Source organism: Colobus angolensis, unplaced genomic scaffold (genome assembly GCF_000951035.1).
Source record: "Colobus angolensis palliatus isolate OR3802 unplaced genomic scaffold, Cang.pa_1.0 Scaffold294, whole genome shotgun sequence".
Lineage (NCBI taxonomy): Eukaryota > Metazoa > Chordata > Mammalia > Primates > Cercopithecidae > Colobus > Colobus angolensis.
The window spans coordinates 1129035-1146975 of NW_012116199.1; the positions used below are offsets into that span (position 1 = coordinate 1129035).

At 38.6% G+C, this 17941-nt stretch overlaps 1 protein-coding gene across 3 annotated transcripts in view; it reads left to right on the top strand.

The window, feature by feature from the left end:
• TRPM1 (transient receptor potential cation channel, subfamily M, member 1) overlaps positions 1–14918 on the top strand; it is a 149879-nt gene extending 134961 nt beyond the window's left edge. For 2 of the 3 annotated variants that reach the window (XM_011949247.1, XM_011949248.1), the window contains one exon: positions 13189–14905. In XM_011949247.1, coding sequence (XP_011804637.1) covers positions 13189–14437 — 1249 coding nt within the window. In that variant the 3' untranslated portion in view covers positions 14438–14905. Of the gene's footprint in view, positions 1–13188 lie in introns of all 3 variants that reach the window. The other variant, XM_011949249.1, reaches the window with a different exon arrangement.
• The last annotated feature ends 3023 nt before the right edge of the window (positions 14919–17941 follow it).

The following is a 17941-nucleotide window of genomic DNA, read 5'->3' on the forward strand; positions in this document are numbered from 1 at the left end:
TCCGCCTCCCGGGTTCACGCCATTCTCCTGCCTCAGCCTCCCGAGTAGCTGGGACTACAGGCGCCCTATTTTATTTTTAAATTTTGATAATGATGGCATGTTTGCAAAGGGTCCTTGAGGAAATGTGGGGATGAAGAACAAGATGAGACAGGATGGGAAGATGAGGGCAGATTCTCAAGAGCTTTGGATGCATATGAGGAACAGAAATCTCTATAGGATGTTAAGATTAAGGGCTGCCATGGATGGAAGGGAAGAATTAAAGCCACATTTTCATAGCACTTTACATAGCTTTGCCAATGGAGACTATGAGGTTTTCCTTTAACACACTCTTTGGTGTGTTCATTGCATTCAACACTGTAATGAAATTGTGTTTTTATCTTAAGTGTGATGGGAAGCTGCTACTATTTTAAAGCAAAGATTGACGTGGTTGTGTTTCTGTGTTATCTTTTTGGATTGGAGTGAGAAGACATTGGAGGCAAAGAGGCTGTTCCTGATAACTAACATTTTTTTGCTTTATCAGCTTGGGGTACAAAATGAGGTCATATATCTTTTTTCTTTTTTGTTTTTTTTTCCTTTAGACGGAGTCTTGCTCTGTCACCCAGGCTGGAGTGCAATGGCACGATCTCGGCTCACTGCAACCTCGGCCTCCTGGGTTCAAGCAATTCTCCTGCCTCAGCCTCCCAAGTAGCTGGGATTACAGGTGCATGCCACCATGCCCAACTAATTTTTTATTTTTATTTTTTAGTAGAGATGGTGTTTCACCATGCTGTTCAGACTGGTCTCCAACTCAGGTGATCCATTTGCCTCTCCCTCTCAAAGTGCTGGAATCACAGGCGTGAGCCACGGTGCCCAGCCAAGGTCATATATCTTTTAATATTAAATGAAATTATTCTTTTACCTCATCTCATCTGCTTATAATCTCATCTGTGTATTCCAAGAATACCTTTTTCCTCTTTCTATTGTCCCATAGCCCCACCCCCACCCCCTGCCTGGAGTCAGGTGCAGGAAATCCAGAGGTCTGGTGAAGTCCCCACCAATTACATCAAAATTCAAAAGGGTGAAGTCAATCTTTGCTCTTTGCTCTCTGTGTCCTCCTGTCGCTTGGCTCTGGCAGTAAGTGCAATCATGGAAGTGCAGGGCACAGAGGATTGATTTGAGCCCCAGCTTTCTGGCTGCAGGATAGCAAACGGGAGCTCTGAGGAACTGGAGATGCCAGGGAGACAGTAAGGGGGGGAACTTGGAAAAGTAATGCCATAAACTTACGAACTCCAGAGCTCACCTGCAGACTGTGTCTGTCAGGGGTGGGGGAGTCTGCTCCTTACTCACATACCAAAGGCATTGAATGGGATGACATGAACAAAAGCAGGTAGAGTAAGGAACTCTGGAATTCTGCCCCACCATAAAAGCAACATCAAAGTTGGCAAAAACTGTCAGAGTCTTTATTCTGTGGAACTCTGGAAATTAAGCAATGGCTTATTAAGCAACCTAGGACATTCTTATTTAAACAAAATGGCTAGATTTTGATCAGAAAAGTGAGCTTTGTGACATTTTAACTTAGCCCTGTCCTATCCTCTGCTCTCCAGTTTAGTGGTCACCTTGAAAACAACAACCTGCATTCCTAGTACCAGCAGGAGCAGAAAGAATCTCATATGCAAAGAATTATAATTACTTGTTTTGAAATTACAGGGCAGCTCCTTGAAAGTCTGGCTGAAAGGTTCGTCTTTATTTCACCTGAGTTGGAACAGGCCCAGTACTAAAGCTTCCAGTTAGAAGGGGTGGAGGAAGGGTTGTCAAAAACTTTTACAGGCAAAGGGTTTAGTGCTTGCTCCCTGAGGTGACAGATGACAGCTAGGGCAAACAACAGACTAACCAAAAAACTAGGGAGAAAAACTGATGTCCATAACAGCTTTGAAAAGCTCTGACACATTCCTGGGAATCTAGAAAGCTATGTGCATGCACAGGGCTGTGTGTATACTCCACAAAGACCTGAGAGGGCTGTAAGCTCATTTCTGGCTGACCTGACCTTGAGACTCTGTGCAAGCAGGAAGTGAAGGCTAAGGCAAAGATGTAAACTGCCTGAATGTTGAAGATGTGCCTCTATATACACATACTTCTTCTCAGAAAAGACTAGAAGATTTTGTTGTTTTTGTTCCACACATTTAAGGAAATCTCTAAGTATTAACTGACCACTAAGCTAATAAAATACAAACTTTAGTGGCCAAACAACATAAAGAATATAGACTTTACAAAATTATTTCAGAAAAATCACTAAACAAACAACAACTACACTAAGAAGCAATAACAACAAGCCTGAGAGGGGAGAGAAGAATCTGATTTCTAGAATTGCCACATTATAATATTCAACATGTCCACTTTTAAATAAAAATGACAAAACATGCAAAGAAATAAGAAACTATGGTCCACACATAGGAAAAAGGATAATCTTAAAAACCATTCCTTAGGAATCCTGGATATTAGACGTTTTAACAAAGAGTTTAACTCAACTATTTTAGCTATTTTAAGTAGATTTAAAGACCTAAAGAAAATCATCTCTAAACAAGTAAAGTATGAGAAGGATATTTCACCAAATAAGAGAGTATCAATAAAGAGGTAGAAATTATATCAAGTAATAGATGATACCTCAAAAAAAAGAGGTAGAAATTATATATACATATACATATATATATATATTTTTTTTTTAAATAGGTCAGGCACAGTGACTCATGCCTGTAATCCCAAGGCTTTGGGAGGCCAAGGCAGGAGGATTGCTTGAAGCCAGGAGTTCAAGACCAGCCTTGGCAACATAGCAAGACACCATCTACATAAAATTGTTTTTAAAACTTGACAGGCATGGTGGTGCATATCATGGCAACTGGCCAAGCATGGTGGTGCCAGTAGTTTTAGCTACTTGGGAGGCTGAGGTGGGAGGATTGCTTGAGCCCAGGAATTCAAGGCTGCAGTGAGCTATGATCTTGTCACTGCATTCCAGCCTGGACAATAGAGCCAGACACTGTCAAAAAAAAAAAAAGAAAGGAAGGAAGGAAGGAGGAAAGAAAGGAAATTCTGACATTGTAAAGTACAATAACTGAAATGAAAAGTTCACTCTAGAGGCCCAATAGCACATTTGAGCAGGCAGATTAAAGAATCAGCAAACTGGAAGATAAATCAGTTAAAATTACCCAGTCTAAGGAACAGGGGGAAGAAATGAAAAGAAATTGAACAGTCCCAGAGACCTGTGGAACACCATCCAGCAGAACAACATAGGCATTATGAGAGTTATAGAAGGAGTGAAGCAAAAGTGGCAGAAACAATATTTAAAGAAATAATGACCAACATTTTACAACTTTAATGAAAGATACGAATCTACATATCAAGAAGCTCAATGAACTCCAAGTAGGATAAACTCAAGGAGATCCATACTAATTAACATAATAGTCAAACTGTTAAAAGCCAAAGGAAAAGAATCTTGAAAGCAGCAAGAGAGAAACAACTCATCACATGCAAAGGATGTTCAATTCGATTAAAAGGCTGACTGACCTCTCATCATAAGCCAGAAAGACCAGAAGACCTTGGGAAGACATAGTCAATGTGCTGAAAGAAAAACTCTGTCCACTAAAAATTGTATATGCAGCAAAACTACCCTTTAAAAATGAAGGATAGATTAATATATTCCCAGATAACCAAGAACTGAGAGAATTCATTACTAGCAAACCTACTACAAGGGATACTAAAGATAGTTTTTCAGGCAGAAATGAAAAGACATAAGACAATAACCTAAGATCCACATGAAGAAATAAAGAGGACCAGTAAATGTAACTACATAGGTAAATATAAAAGGCATTATATATTTATTTTTTGTTTGTAACTACTTTTTATTTTCTACATGATTTACAAGACAACCATATAAAGCAGTCATTACAAATCTATGTTGATGGGTACACAATGTACAAAGTTGTAATTTGTGATAATAACAGAATAACATGGGGGGAGCATGGAGCTTTATAAGAGTAAAGTTTGTGTATATTATTGAAAGTAATTGGTGTTACGCCAGATGCAAGGGCTCACACCTCTAATCCCAGCACTTTGGGAGGCAAAGGCAGGTGGATCGCCTGAGGTCGAGAGTTTGAGACCAGCCTGACCAACAAGGTGAAACCCCATCTCTACTGAAAATATAAAAATTAGCCTGTGTGGTGGCACATGCCTGTAATCCCAGCTACTCAGGAGGCTGGGGCACAATAATCACTTGAACCTAGGAGGCAGAGGTTGCAGTGAGCTGAGATCTTGCCACTGCTCTTCAGCCTGGGCAACAGAGTGATGCTCCATTTCAAAAAAAAAAAAAAAAAGCAATTGGCATTAAAGTAGACTGTTATAAATTAAGATGTTAGTGATAATCCCCAGGGCAAGCACTAAGAAAATAACTCAAAAACATATGATAAAAGAAAGAACAAGAGCCAGGTGTGGTAGTGCATTCCTGTATTCCCAGCCTGTATTCCCAGCCACTCAAGAGGTTGAGGCAGGAAGATCATCAGTGCAGGAGTTCAAGGCCAGCCTAGGAAACATAGCAGGGCCCCATATCTTAAAAAAGAAAAGAAATATTAAGTGAATTAAAATGATACACTAGAAAATACTTATTTAACACAGAAGAAAGCAGTAATGATGGAGTTGAGGGACAAAAAAAGACATAACATAAAATAAATAGCATGGCAGAGGTAAGTTCTTCGTTACTAGTAGTTATATTAAATGTAAATAGATAAAGCTCTCTAAGACAGAGACTAGCACATGAATGTTTAAAATATGGCGTAATTACATGCTGTCTACAAGGCTCACTTCAGATTCAAAGATTTTTAAAGTTTTAAAATAAAAGGATGGAAAAAGATATTTCATGCAAACAGTAATCAAAAAATAGTTGGAGAGGCTACATCTATCAGGTAAAATAGACTCTAAGACAAATATTGTTACCAAAGAAGGACATGATATAATGATTAAAAGGTAACTATATCCAAAAGATATAACAATTATAAACATATATGCACCCAACAGCAGAGCCTCATAAGATATGAAGCAAAAACTGACAGAATTGAAGGGAGAAGCAGATAGTTCTCAAATAATAGTTGTAGGCTCTAGTATTCCACTTTCATTAATAATAGAACTAGACAGAAGTTCATCAAGAAAAGAGACCCTTTGGCCAATACTATATGCCAACTCAAGGTAACAGACATCAACAGAACACTCAACAACAGCAAAATATATATGCATTTTATAAGCATATGGAACATTTTCCAAGATACATCATCTGTTAGGCCATAAAACAAGTCTCAATAAGTTTTAAAAAGATTAAGGTTAAACAAAGTGTATTCTCAGGCCACAACAAAATAAAATGATAAATTAATAACAAATGAAAATTTGGAAAATTTACAAATCTGTGACAATTAACACACTCTTAAATAATCAATAGATCAAAGAAGAAATCACAAGAGAAATTAGAAAATACTTCAAGGTGAACAAAATGAAAACACAACATACCAAAATTTATGGGATACAGTAAAAGCAGTATTTAGAAGGATATTTATAACTATAAAGGCCCACATGTAAAAAGAAGAAATATCTCAAAGACAGTAAGAACTGAAGTAATGAACAGACTGCTACCAAGGTCCTAGACTGACTGCTGGGCTGCACACACATAGGTCAGATCTCAAGAGCACTGCAAAGACTTTGAAAACTGAACTGGCTTTGGAATCACAGTCCACAGAAAGCATGTCAGAACTTGCAGTCTGAAACGAACCAGGTTCATCGCCTGCCAAAACAAAAGAAATCAACATTCTCCATGAAAATTAAACAAGATTCAGAGTCATGTGGTATAATATTCAAAATGTCAGGCTACAATTCAAAATCATTTGGAGTATGAAGAATCTAGAAGCTCCCAACTCATCTGGTAAAAAAAGACAATCAGTAAATGTCAAGGTCAAGATAATGCAGATGTTGAAATTATCTGACAAAGGCTTTAAAGCAGCTGTTATGAAAATGCTTTAACAAAATTGCAAAGGCTCTGGAAACTAATAGAAAACTAGAAAGTCTAGGAAAAAGAATAGAAGATTTTAAGAAAATCCAAAGAAAATTTTACCAAAAAATACAGTAAGTGAAATGAAAACTTCATTGGATAGGCCCAATAGCAAAACAGGGATTACAGAGGAGAGAGTAAACTTGAAGATATTTCAATAGAAAATTACTCAATTTGAACGAGAGAGTAAATGGGCTGGAAAAAAAAAAAAAGCCCAAAGCCTCAGAGAAGGCAATAACAAAAGGTATAACATTTGTATTATAAAAGTCCCAGAAGAAGAGAAAGAGTATGATGCAGAAAAACTACTTGAAGAAATCACTGAAAACCTCCCAAGTTTGATGAAAGATATAAACCCACAGATTAAATGTAGAGAATGCTAAACAGGACTAACTCAAATGAATCCGTATCAAATGAAGGGCCACAAACTAAAGACAGAGGGGAAAAAATTGACAGCAAAGAAAAAAATTGACCAGAGAAGAATGACACATTACTTACTGGAGAACAGTGATTTAAATGACGGCAGATTTCTCATCAGAAACCTTGGAGGTCAGAAGGAAGTAGCACTATGTTTTTAATTTTAAACTTTTTTTATTTTTTGAGATGAGGTCTCCTGTGTTGCTGAACTCACACACCTGGGCTCAAGCGACCCTCCCACCACAGCCTCTCAAGTAGCTGGGATTACAGGTACCATGCCCTGCATTATGTTTTTAAAGTGCTGAAAGAAAAGAATAATCAACCCAGAATTACATACTCAACAAAAATATTCTTCAAAAATGAAGGTGAAAAAAAATCTGACAAAGAATTCACTGCTAGTAGACCAATTCTAAAAGAACAGCTATAGGAAATTCTTCAGACAGAAGGAAATGATACCAGAATTGAACTTGGAACATCAAGAGCATCAGAAATAGTAAATATGTTGATAAACATAAAGATGAATCTTCTCTTTCTGAGTTCTTTAAAGTGTATTTGACAGTCAAAAGCAAAAATTGCCGTATTGTCTGATGGCATTTTCAATATATGTGGATGCAATGTATGACAACCGCAGCACAAAGGGCTATGGGAAAGGGACCTGTATGGTAGTAATGTTCCTATATTCAAATTGAAGTGGTGAAATACTGATGCTAAGTACACCATGAAATGTTACTATCTATTTGTAATCCCTAAAACAACCACTGTAAAATCTATAGTACATGCTCTAGTCACTTCCCATCTCATTTCCTGAGGCCATCATCACCATGATACCAAAACCAGACAAAGACAATTGAAAAAAGAAAACTACAGACCAATATTCCTCTTGAACGTAGACACAAAAATTCACAACAAAATACTAACAAATTGAGTCTAGCCACGATTAGGTAGTTTATCCCAGGAATAAAAGGCTAGGTCAGTATTTGAAAACAATCAGTGTAATCCACCATATTAATGATTTAAAGGAAAAAACCCTATATGTTTCTAGCAATTGGTGCAGAAAAACCATTTGATGAAATTCAACATTCATGATGATAAAAAATACATTTTCTAAAAGCCTCTCAGCAAACTAGGAACAGAAGAGAACCTCCTTAATCTGATAAATGGCATTTACATAAAATCTATAGCTAACATCGTGAAAGACAGAATGCTTTCTCCCTAAAACTGGGAACAAGGAAGGACGGCTACTCTCACCACTTCAACAATGTACTGGAAGTCTTAGTCAATGCAATAAGGCAAGGAAAAAAAAGTCTTATGTCTTGGAGAGAAATACATAAATACATAAAACCATTCCTATTTATAGATGACATGATTATCTATGTAGAAAATCACATAAAATCTTTAAAAAACAAAATGAAACAAATGAAAACGTCCCAGAAGTAATATGTGAATTTAACAAGGCTACAGAGTACAAAGTCAACAAACAAAAATTAATCTTATTTCTATATACCATCAGTGTGTAACTGAACATCGGAATTTTTAAAATAATACCATTCTCACAGAGCTCTAACAAAACCGAAATACTTAGGTATAAATCTCATAAAATATATATGGGATCTATATGCAGAAAACTACAAAGTGCTGATGAAAGAAATCAAAGATCACTTAAACAAATGGGAAGATAAACCATATTCATGTATTGGAAGACTCAAGGTGGCACAGATGTCAATTCTCCCCAAATTTATTTATAGATTTAACACAATACCAATCAAAATGCCAGCAGGATATTTTGTAGATATGTCAACTGGTTTTGTTGTTGCTGTTGTTGTTGTTGCTGTTGTTATAGATGAGATCTCCCTATGTTTTCTGGGCTGGTCTCAAACTCCTGAGCTCAAGCAATCCTCCTACCTCAGTCTCCTGAAGCACTGGGATTACAGGCATGAGCCACTGTGCCCAGCTATGTCAATTTATTTTGAAAATTAACTGGAAAGGCCAAGGAACTGGACTATGTAAAACAATTTTGAAAAGAAGAATAACATTAGAGGAATCACACTACCCAGTTTTAAGGCTTACTGTGAAGCTGTAGTCATGAAGACAGTGTGGTATTGGTGAAGGGTCCAGCACATACATAAACGAAATAGAATAGAGTCCAGGAGTAGATCTACCCAAATAGAGACAATTGATTTCTTTCCTCAAAGGTGCAAAACTAATTCAAGGAGGAATGGATCATCTTTTCAACTAACGGTGTTAGGACAGTTGGACATTGTTATGCAAAAAATGATATCAACACATACAAAAATTTAAAATGGAGCATAGATCTAAATATAAAACACAAAACTATAAAATGTTTGGAAGAAAACATAAGAGAAAATCTTCACACCTTGGGAATAGACAAAGGATTCTTCAATGCAACACCAAAAGCATAATCATGTTAATCATGTATCTGACAACAGACTTTTATACAAAATATCTAAAGAACTCTAAAACCCATAATAACCCATAGTGAGGAAAAAATGGCCCAATAAAAAAATGAGCTAAAGATTAGACTAGACATACCAGAGAGGACATAAGGTTGTTAAATATGTACATAAAAAGATGCTCAACATCATTAGCTATCAGTGAAATGAAAATTAAAACCAGAATGAGATACAGCTACACACCGAATACAAGAGCTAAAAATAAAAAAAGTAAAAATAACAACAGCCAAGAAGGATGCTGAGCAATTGGAATTTGCATACACTGCCGGTAGGAATAAAAAATGGTACAGCCACTGTGAAAAATGGTTGGGCAGTTGCTTATAAAGTTAAACATACATTTACCCTATGAATCAGCAATCCCAGGTATTTAACTCCTAGGTATTTATCCTAGAGAAATGAAAACATGTTCACACAAAACCTGTACATGAATGTTTATAGCAGCTCTTTTGCCAGATAATGGAAACAACCCAAATGTCCTTCAACAGGTACTGTGGCACATCCCTAGTAGAAATATATCTTTGCCAGGTATGGTGGCTCATGCCTGTAATCCTAGCACTTTGGGAGGCTGAGGCAGGTGGATCACCTGAGGTCAGGAGTTCAAGGCCAGCCTGGCCAACATGGTGAAACCCCCTCTCTACTAAAAATACAAAAATTATCCAGACATGGTGGTGGGCGCCTGTAGTCTCAGCTACTTGGGAGGCTGAGGCAGGAGAATTGCTTGAACCCAGGAGACAGACGTTGCAGTGAGTGGAAATTATGCCACTGTACCATAGTCTGGGCAACAGAGTGAGACTCCATCTCAAAAAAAAAAAAAAAAAAAACAAAAAACAAAGGAAATAAAGAAATAAACCTTTAAGAGAGCATTAACTTCAATTAAAGGGAAAACCAAGTGAATTACTTGGATCTGGAATGCTTTGTATTCTGTGATGTGCTGAAAAATATTTTTCACTCAGTGCTGAAAGGAAAACTGGATTAAGACTCAGAAAGCTACACAAATAACTTCTTTGCTGATTAATCATATCTCACTATGAGCTCTATCATGAATGATGGATTCTCTTGTGTTTTTCTGCCATTTGATGTGTAAACAGATGTGAGGCTCTTGTCAAATTGATTCCTAGATAGCCATTTCTCTATCTGAAATGGAAACCACTCTTTGTGTGGGTGTCAAGGTTTGTAAAACATGTTTTAAATAATTATGGGAAGTTATCAACCATGGTTAACAAAGGAGATAGATCCTCATTTGTCCTTTATGTTAATCATTTCAGATGTAAGTGAACTTAAACTCATTTTTATCTTTCTTCTTTCCTACATACTATAAAACTCAATGCAACTTCCCTTCATTTGGCATAGCTGTTTAAAATTTGCTGTATCCATGTCATAGCTGTTCACAAGCTCCAAACAAGCAACTGACAATTTCTCTGAACCCAAGGCACATTATTAAGCATTGTTTCTTCCACAGCTTCAACGAAGGGAGCAACAGTAGGGATGGGAGATTTGAAACACCAAAAAAGGAGCTTGGTAACTGAATCAATGTAGAGGGTAGGGGAGAGGAGAGAAGTGAGGGGAGAGAATTAGTATAAGGGAGATCAAAGAATCCAATGACTTTGAGGTTTCTTTTTCATATATGAGTGGCTGAGAGTGCTGTTATCTGAATTAGGTAATAAAGGGGAAAATAGGCAAAACTATAAAAGATTTGAAAGGAAAAATATTTATCTTCATTTCACCAGTGTATTTATTTAGAAAAGTTTGCACAGCTGCAGTATCGCTTGCTGTATGTTTGTAAAGGAACTCAAGTTTGACTGGGGCAATGTGGGTTTTTTGATACAAAAGGAATCATCGGGGTAATAGATCTGAAGGGAGTAGGGAGTCTTGATTGATTGACTGATTGATTGATTGAGACGGAGTCTCGCTCTGTCATCCAGGCTGGAGTGCAGTGGTGCGATCTTGGCTCACTGCAACCTCTGCCTCCTGGGGGCAAGCAATTCTCGTGCCTCAGCCTCCCAAGTAGCTGGGATTACAGGCACGTGCCACCACGTCCAGCTAATTTTTGTGTTTTCAGTAGAGACGGGGTTTCACAGTATTGGCCAGGCTGGTCTCGAACTCCTGGCCTCAGGTGATACACCCGCCTCGACCTCCCAAAGTGCTGGGATTACAGGCATGAGCCACTGTGCCCGGCCAGGAGCCATTATTATTATTATTATTATTTTAAGACAGAGTCTCGCTCTGTCGCCCAGCCTGGAGCACAGTGGCCGGATCTCAGCTCACTGCAAGCTCCGCCTCCCGGGTTTACACCATTCTCCTGCCTCAGCCTCCCGAGTAGCTGGGACTACAGGTGCCTGCCACCGCGCCCGGCTAATTTTTTTTTGTATTTTTAGTAGAGACGGGGTTTCACCGGGTTAGCCAGGATGGTCTCGATCTCCTGACCTCGTGATCCGCCCATCTCGGCCTCCCAAAGTGCTGGGATTACAGGCTTGAGCCACCGCGCCCGGCCAGGAGCCATTATTTTTAACGAAGAACACCAAGTCTTACTCAGAAGTAATGGAAAGTTCATAGTGAAAAATTCTTCTGTTGGTCTCTGAAATGCAAGAGGAGAGAGAACCCTTAGAACCTACAGTGCCTGTGATACAGAGGCTTTAAAAAAAGGAAGTCAGGACTTCTCATACATGGTGAATTTGGTCCTCGCTGGTGGCAAACTTCCAGGAAGCCAGACCCTTCCTGCTCAAATGATGTGGTTTCCTATAGTACATATAAATAGTTCTCACCCCAAGAAAAGAGTTAAGAATAGAAGCCAAGGAACCACACATACAAACACAGACACATCAGAGCACCGCTGTCAATGTGGCCAACAGAAGAGCGGCATTAGCAAAAGAAACTCTGGGAGAAGGTGGGGCAAGGTGGCCACAGCAGCTGCCAGGGTGGGGGTGGAGTTCAGGAGATGCAGTCAAGCACAGAGCAGACTTAGCAGTGCAAAGAGCAGCAGGCAATCTGCCCAGAAGACAAAAGAGTGGGGTGGCTGACCAAAATGAAATGGATGGATAAGAGCAGAGCCAGCAGAACGAGTGAGGACATGTATAAGGATGTGCAGAGAAGGCAGTAAAGACCTTCGTGGGTCATACAGATTGCAACACAAGCCACGTCTCCCTATGTTTTTAAGAAAGCTGGGAGAAAATAAAAGCATAATGGAATCAGACCTAAGTGTTTGCCATCCCACAGGGATGAACCAGCCAGAAGAGTAGCCAGGACTCCCAGCTCCATCCTGGGGACAAATTCAACTTTTAGAAAGCAATCCTCAATCCTGGGCATACCTCGCCTCTTAGAGTTAAATTCCTATTGAAATAATTCATACAGTATGTAGTAAAATATAAAACAAAGTCTGTACCAGTGGATTTTAGGCCAGGCAACATTATGGTTTCATAGGCTGTTGCCTGATCTTCTAAGAATTAAAAAAAAAATTAACAGCAGACATTTATAATCTCCCATGCTCTTTTTTGTGTGTAACCTTGTTAAGGAAATACTAATTATTAAATATAAAGAATAATTTAAAGTTACTGGTATTCTTCAGACAATTAAATCACCTACTGTCCTTTAAGCAAACTATCTGATCATCTGAACTTAATTATTAATGGTTTATTTTCTGAATCCCTTGAACCTCAAATAAGGATTTTAATTTTATTCATTTTGTTATAACCATTCACTGCTGACAGCCACAGTCAAAGCTCTAAAAACTAAGCACTAGTACCTTCTGTTATTACTAGCAGCAGCATGATGTACCAGCTAAGAGACAAGGACTGGAGTGAGTGCTGGAGCTAGGCTGCATGTGCTCAAATTCCTCCTCCACTGCTTCCTACCTTTGGGGGAATTACGTATATGCTCCATGACTTAATTTCCTCACCGTAAAATGGAGATGATAATATAAGACCTACTTCCAAGGACTGCTCTGAAGATTAAATAAGCCTAGGATTGAACCTCAGTTAGTACTTGCTAGGGAGTACATTATGCTCTTAGAACAAAGACTGGTGAGCAGTAAGTACTATATGCATTAACTATTATTTCCAATATTTTCTGGTAATTACCTCATGGTAATTTGAGTAGTCATGTTAGAGGATTGTGAAGCTTGTAAATATGCTCAAACAGTTCCATAATTATTAAAATTCTGAAAAAATCACATAGCAATGACATTATCTTTTGATTTTTTAATATGCACTTAATCTCAGTTTAATAAATCTATCCCTTTATATTCACTAGAGTTGAAAATATGTCAATGAGATTGGAAGAAATCAATGAAAGAGAAACTTTTATGAAAACTTCCCTGCAGACTGTTGACCTTCGACTTGCTCAGCTAGAAGAATTATCTAACAGAATGGTGAATGCTCTTGAAAATCTTGTGGGAATCGACAGGTCTGACCTGATCCAGGCACGGTCGCGGGCTTCTTCTGAATGTGAGGCAACGTATCTTCTCCGGCAAAGCAGCATCAATAGCGCTGATGGCTACAGCTTGTATCGATATCATTTTAATGGAGAAGAGTTATTGTTTGAGGATACATCTCTCTCCATGTCACCAGGGACAGGAGTCAGGAAAAAAACCTGTTCCTTTCGTATAAAGGAAGAGAAAGATGGGAAAATGCATCTAGTCCCAGAATGTCAGAACAGCCTTCACCTTTCACTGGGCACAAGCACATCAGCTACCCCAGATGGCAGTCACCTTGCAGCAGATGACTTAAAGAACGCTGAAGAGTCAAAGTTAGGTCCAGATATTGGGATTTCAAAGGAAGATGATGAAAGACAGACAGACTCTAAAAAAGAAGAAACTATTTCCCCAAGTTTAAGTAAAACAGATGTGATACATGGACAGGACAAATCAGACGTTCAAAACACTCAGCTAACAGTGGAAATGACAAATATAGAAGGCACTATTTCCTATCCCCTGGAAGAAACCAAAATTACACGTTGTTACCCCGATGAAACGTTCAATGCTTGTAAAACAATGACGTCCAGAAGCTTCGTATACTCCCGGGGAAGAAAGCTGGTCAGTGGGGTTAACCAGGATGTAGAGTACAGTTCAGTCATGGACCAGCAATGGACGACCGAATGGCAATGCCAAGTTCAAAAGATCACGCGCTCTCATAGCACAGATATTCCTTACATTGTGTCGGAAGCTGCAGTGCAAGCCAAGCATAAAGAGCAGTTTACAGATATGGAAGATGAACACCATGTCGCTGAAGCAATCCCTCGAATCCCTCGCTTGTCCCTAACCATTACTGACAGAAATGGGATGGAAAAGTTACTGTCTGTGAAACCAGATCAACCTTTGGGATTCCCATCTCTCAGGTCAAAAAGTTTACATGGACATCCTAGGAATGTGAAATCCGTTCAGGGAAACTTAGACAGATCTGGACATGCCAGTAGTGTAAGCAGCTTAGTAATTGTGTCTGGAATGACAGCAGAAGAAAAAAAGGTTAAGAAAGAGAAAGCTTCTGCAGAAACTGAATGCTAGTCTGTTTTGTTTCTCTGATTTTTTTTCAACAGTCAGAGCCACTAATGGGTGTCATCTTGGCCATCTAAACATCATCAATTTCTAAAAACATTTTCCTTACAAAATTTTGGAAATTCAGACTTGATTTACAATTTAACGCACTAAAAGTAGTATTTTGTTAGCGTATGTTAGTAGGCTTAGTTTTTTCAGTTGGAGTAGTATCAAATGAAAGTGTACTATAACGAAGATAAATTGACTAATCCATATACAAGATTATACAATCTCTTTATTACTGAGGACCACCAAGTAGCCTAGGAAGTGCCCTTGAGCATTGAAGTCACCATTAGGTCACTTAAGAAGTAAGCAACTAGCTGGGCACAGTGGCTCCTGCCTGTAATCCTAGCACTTTGGGAGGCCAAGGCAGACAGATTGCTTGAGTCCAGGAGTTTGAGACCAGCCTGGGCAACATAACGATACCCAATCTCTTAAGAAAAGAAAAAAAGTAAGCAACTATGTAAGAAAGAGAAACTAAAGAGAAAGTAAACATGAAAAAAGGGAGGGGTGGAAAGAAGAAAAATAAAATTATGAGGCACAAGAAGTAGAAAGGAGCCATAAATATGTTTTTATGGGCCGGGTGCGGTGGCTCATGCCTGTAATCCCAGCACTTTGGGAGGCCGAGGCGGGCGGATCACGAGGTCAGGAGATTGAGACCATCCTGGCTAACACGGTGAAACCCGTGCACTCCAGCCTGGGTGACAGAGTGAGACTCCATCTAAAAAAAAAAAAAAAAAAAAAATTGTTTTTATGGGGTCTTTGTTTTCTGTTTTAATGTTTCATTTTAAACTACACAATGGGAAAAAAAGTACACAATTATATCAAACATCATACTGTAATAATTTAGGGTGACCTAGAGTTTTGTTAATGTGTAAAAATAAAGTATCCAATATGCATTTTCTTGTTGTCATAGAGTCCCTAAAAGCAAATACAAATTAGTTGTACCTGTCTAGGCAATGCTTTCTACAAAGCTGTAGCTAAAACCTAAAGGATATATGTTCACAAGCCACAGAGACTGCTCTTAGCTGAGAATACCAGGTGTTGTGTTTCACCTCAAAGTTCAAACAAATACCCACAAGAGTAATAGGACCCCCATACGAGGGTTCCAACAGGGGCCACTGTCTAGGAACCCTGAAAGCCACCCCACCATCACCACTCTTAACTATACAAAAAGAAGCAGAGGTGGCAGAAAGGGGTCTTCTCTGGCTAGAGCAGAGGTTAGAGTTAGACCGCAGCTCCTCACCATCCCCCAAAAGAACCTCAGGGTACTCAGATCTCAGGAGATCTCTGGTGCACAGAGAGAGGACCAGCCTCCTGCCTGGAGTTACTGGCAGCTGATACTTCATGAAGCAAGGTGCCTCATACCCAGAAAGGACCACTGGGCAGAGTAACCAGGAATTGGTGGTGGCAGGGTTGGGAGACGTGTCAGACAGAAATGGGTGATGATCACAAACAAATGAGACTGCCATCCCCATTCTCATCTGAGGTGTAGACTGTAGCACTGCCAGAAACTGGCAAAGGAGGAGAGAAAGAGACAGAGAGACAGAAACACACAGAGACCCAGAAACAACAGAGGCTCACTGCAGTTATGCCAAAGGTAGTGATCAGAGATGACAATACCGAAATGTGATTTTGCATCTTTTTCCTCAAAATATGACTGAGATTGTAATAGTCAGATTACAGCTCTTGAACTGGGCTGAATTTATCAAAAAAAAAAAAACTGATATACCATTGCCTGGGTTGTGGGGGAGGGCTTTAATATTTGAAAAGTGACATTTATTTAACATAAACGATTACTTATTTGCATATTGCTACATTGAGACTATTTAATTTATCCTGCCACATGTGTTTATTCAACTCAATACTTAACCCATTACATTTTATCTCACTCCTAAGTCTTTCCTTTGGGCGTCAAAAAAACTTTCAGCCTTTTGCCATATCCTAGAAAAGAGATTTCTCAGAATAAGCTGGGGAATCTATAACACCTCAGCAGAGCTGGTCTACAGAAGATAAAGCCTATCTTTGGAATTCTCCCCATATCTGTTCATTACACAGTCTCCCTTTACAAAGGTCTGTCCCATCGTGCCTCAGGTGTGGGACTCAAGTCCCATTTCCTTAAGTCTCACTAAGGTCTGTGACTCCTGTCTCATGCCAAGGTGTCAGCTGATGTAGGATTTTCTAAGGATGTTTGTCTTACGGATCCAAATGGATCAATTCTAACGGTGAGATTTCAGAACCTGTGACTGGGCCAACTATTCTTGAGACCTTTCTTGTACACCTTAAATCATACCATATAGTTGATTAGTACTTTACCAACCCAGCACAACTCCAATATTGACAGTCTTCTATGTAGGGCACTGCGCCAGACCACTTGGTATTACATCATTAATGATTACATTATTATTCCCAATTTCATTACAATTTTGTCTAAATATGGACAACCAAATATTGGGAACTAATATCCAATCTAATCAAATCTATCAGTATCTAATACATTAAAATAAGAATACTTCATATGTTCAAATCATTTAATATAGAACTATCTTGGTAAATGAATAAGAATTATATTTCTGTGCTATGTAAAACATAGCAACATAAGAAGGCTTTTATTATTTTATCCCCAAAACTCTGGTACACTCATAAATGAGTTATAATATAGTATTTGGTATAAATTAAGCTTGTTTTGGACTTTGATCAATAGCAATTAAGACTTGAATTATCAAAAGACCTCATGATATGTGGCTCTCTCCTTTAAGGCTGTATGATTGCTTACATTCTGAATACATATATATGCTGCATCATCATGAGATTCCTATAGTCTTCCATAGTTTAGCTTTTAAAATCTAAAAATCAAACTGCTAATGTTGTCATATAGTTATTCTACACCAAAAATGCATTTTTGCTAAATATATATTAGAAATAAAGTGAAATGAAATCATCTTACTACCTCCTACGCACAAAAAAATACTCTTAAAGAAGGTTTCATCTTAAGATAAAAATGCAGAAAATCACACAAAATAAATAACTGACTGAATTATTGTAAGCTGAATATCCTTGTGTCCACCACTCAGATGAATAGAATTTGCCAGCTGCCCCAAAAGTCTCAGAAGTCCCTATCTCAACTACCTCTGTTCCCTGAAAAGTAACTATATTTTTACAGTAATCCTTTCCTTGCTGTTCCAGTTACTATCGCTGTATTATTAATACAAGTGACTCCAAAAGTGGGTGGCTTAGAATACCTAGTTGATTATGCGATTATGCTCAGGGATTCCATGGGTCAGGAACTCAGACAGGGACAGCAGGAATGCCCCTGATTTGAAGTGTTTGCCGAGTTCCATGTAAGTACTCCTACCACAGCTAACTTCAAGCTATAGCATCACTGAATATGGACAACATACTAACTGGTTCTTGCAAGCCAGTACAGGCTGGCTATAGCACACTACTGTCTACTCCAAGATATCTGGGGCCTCA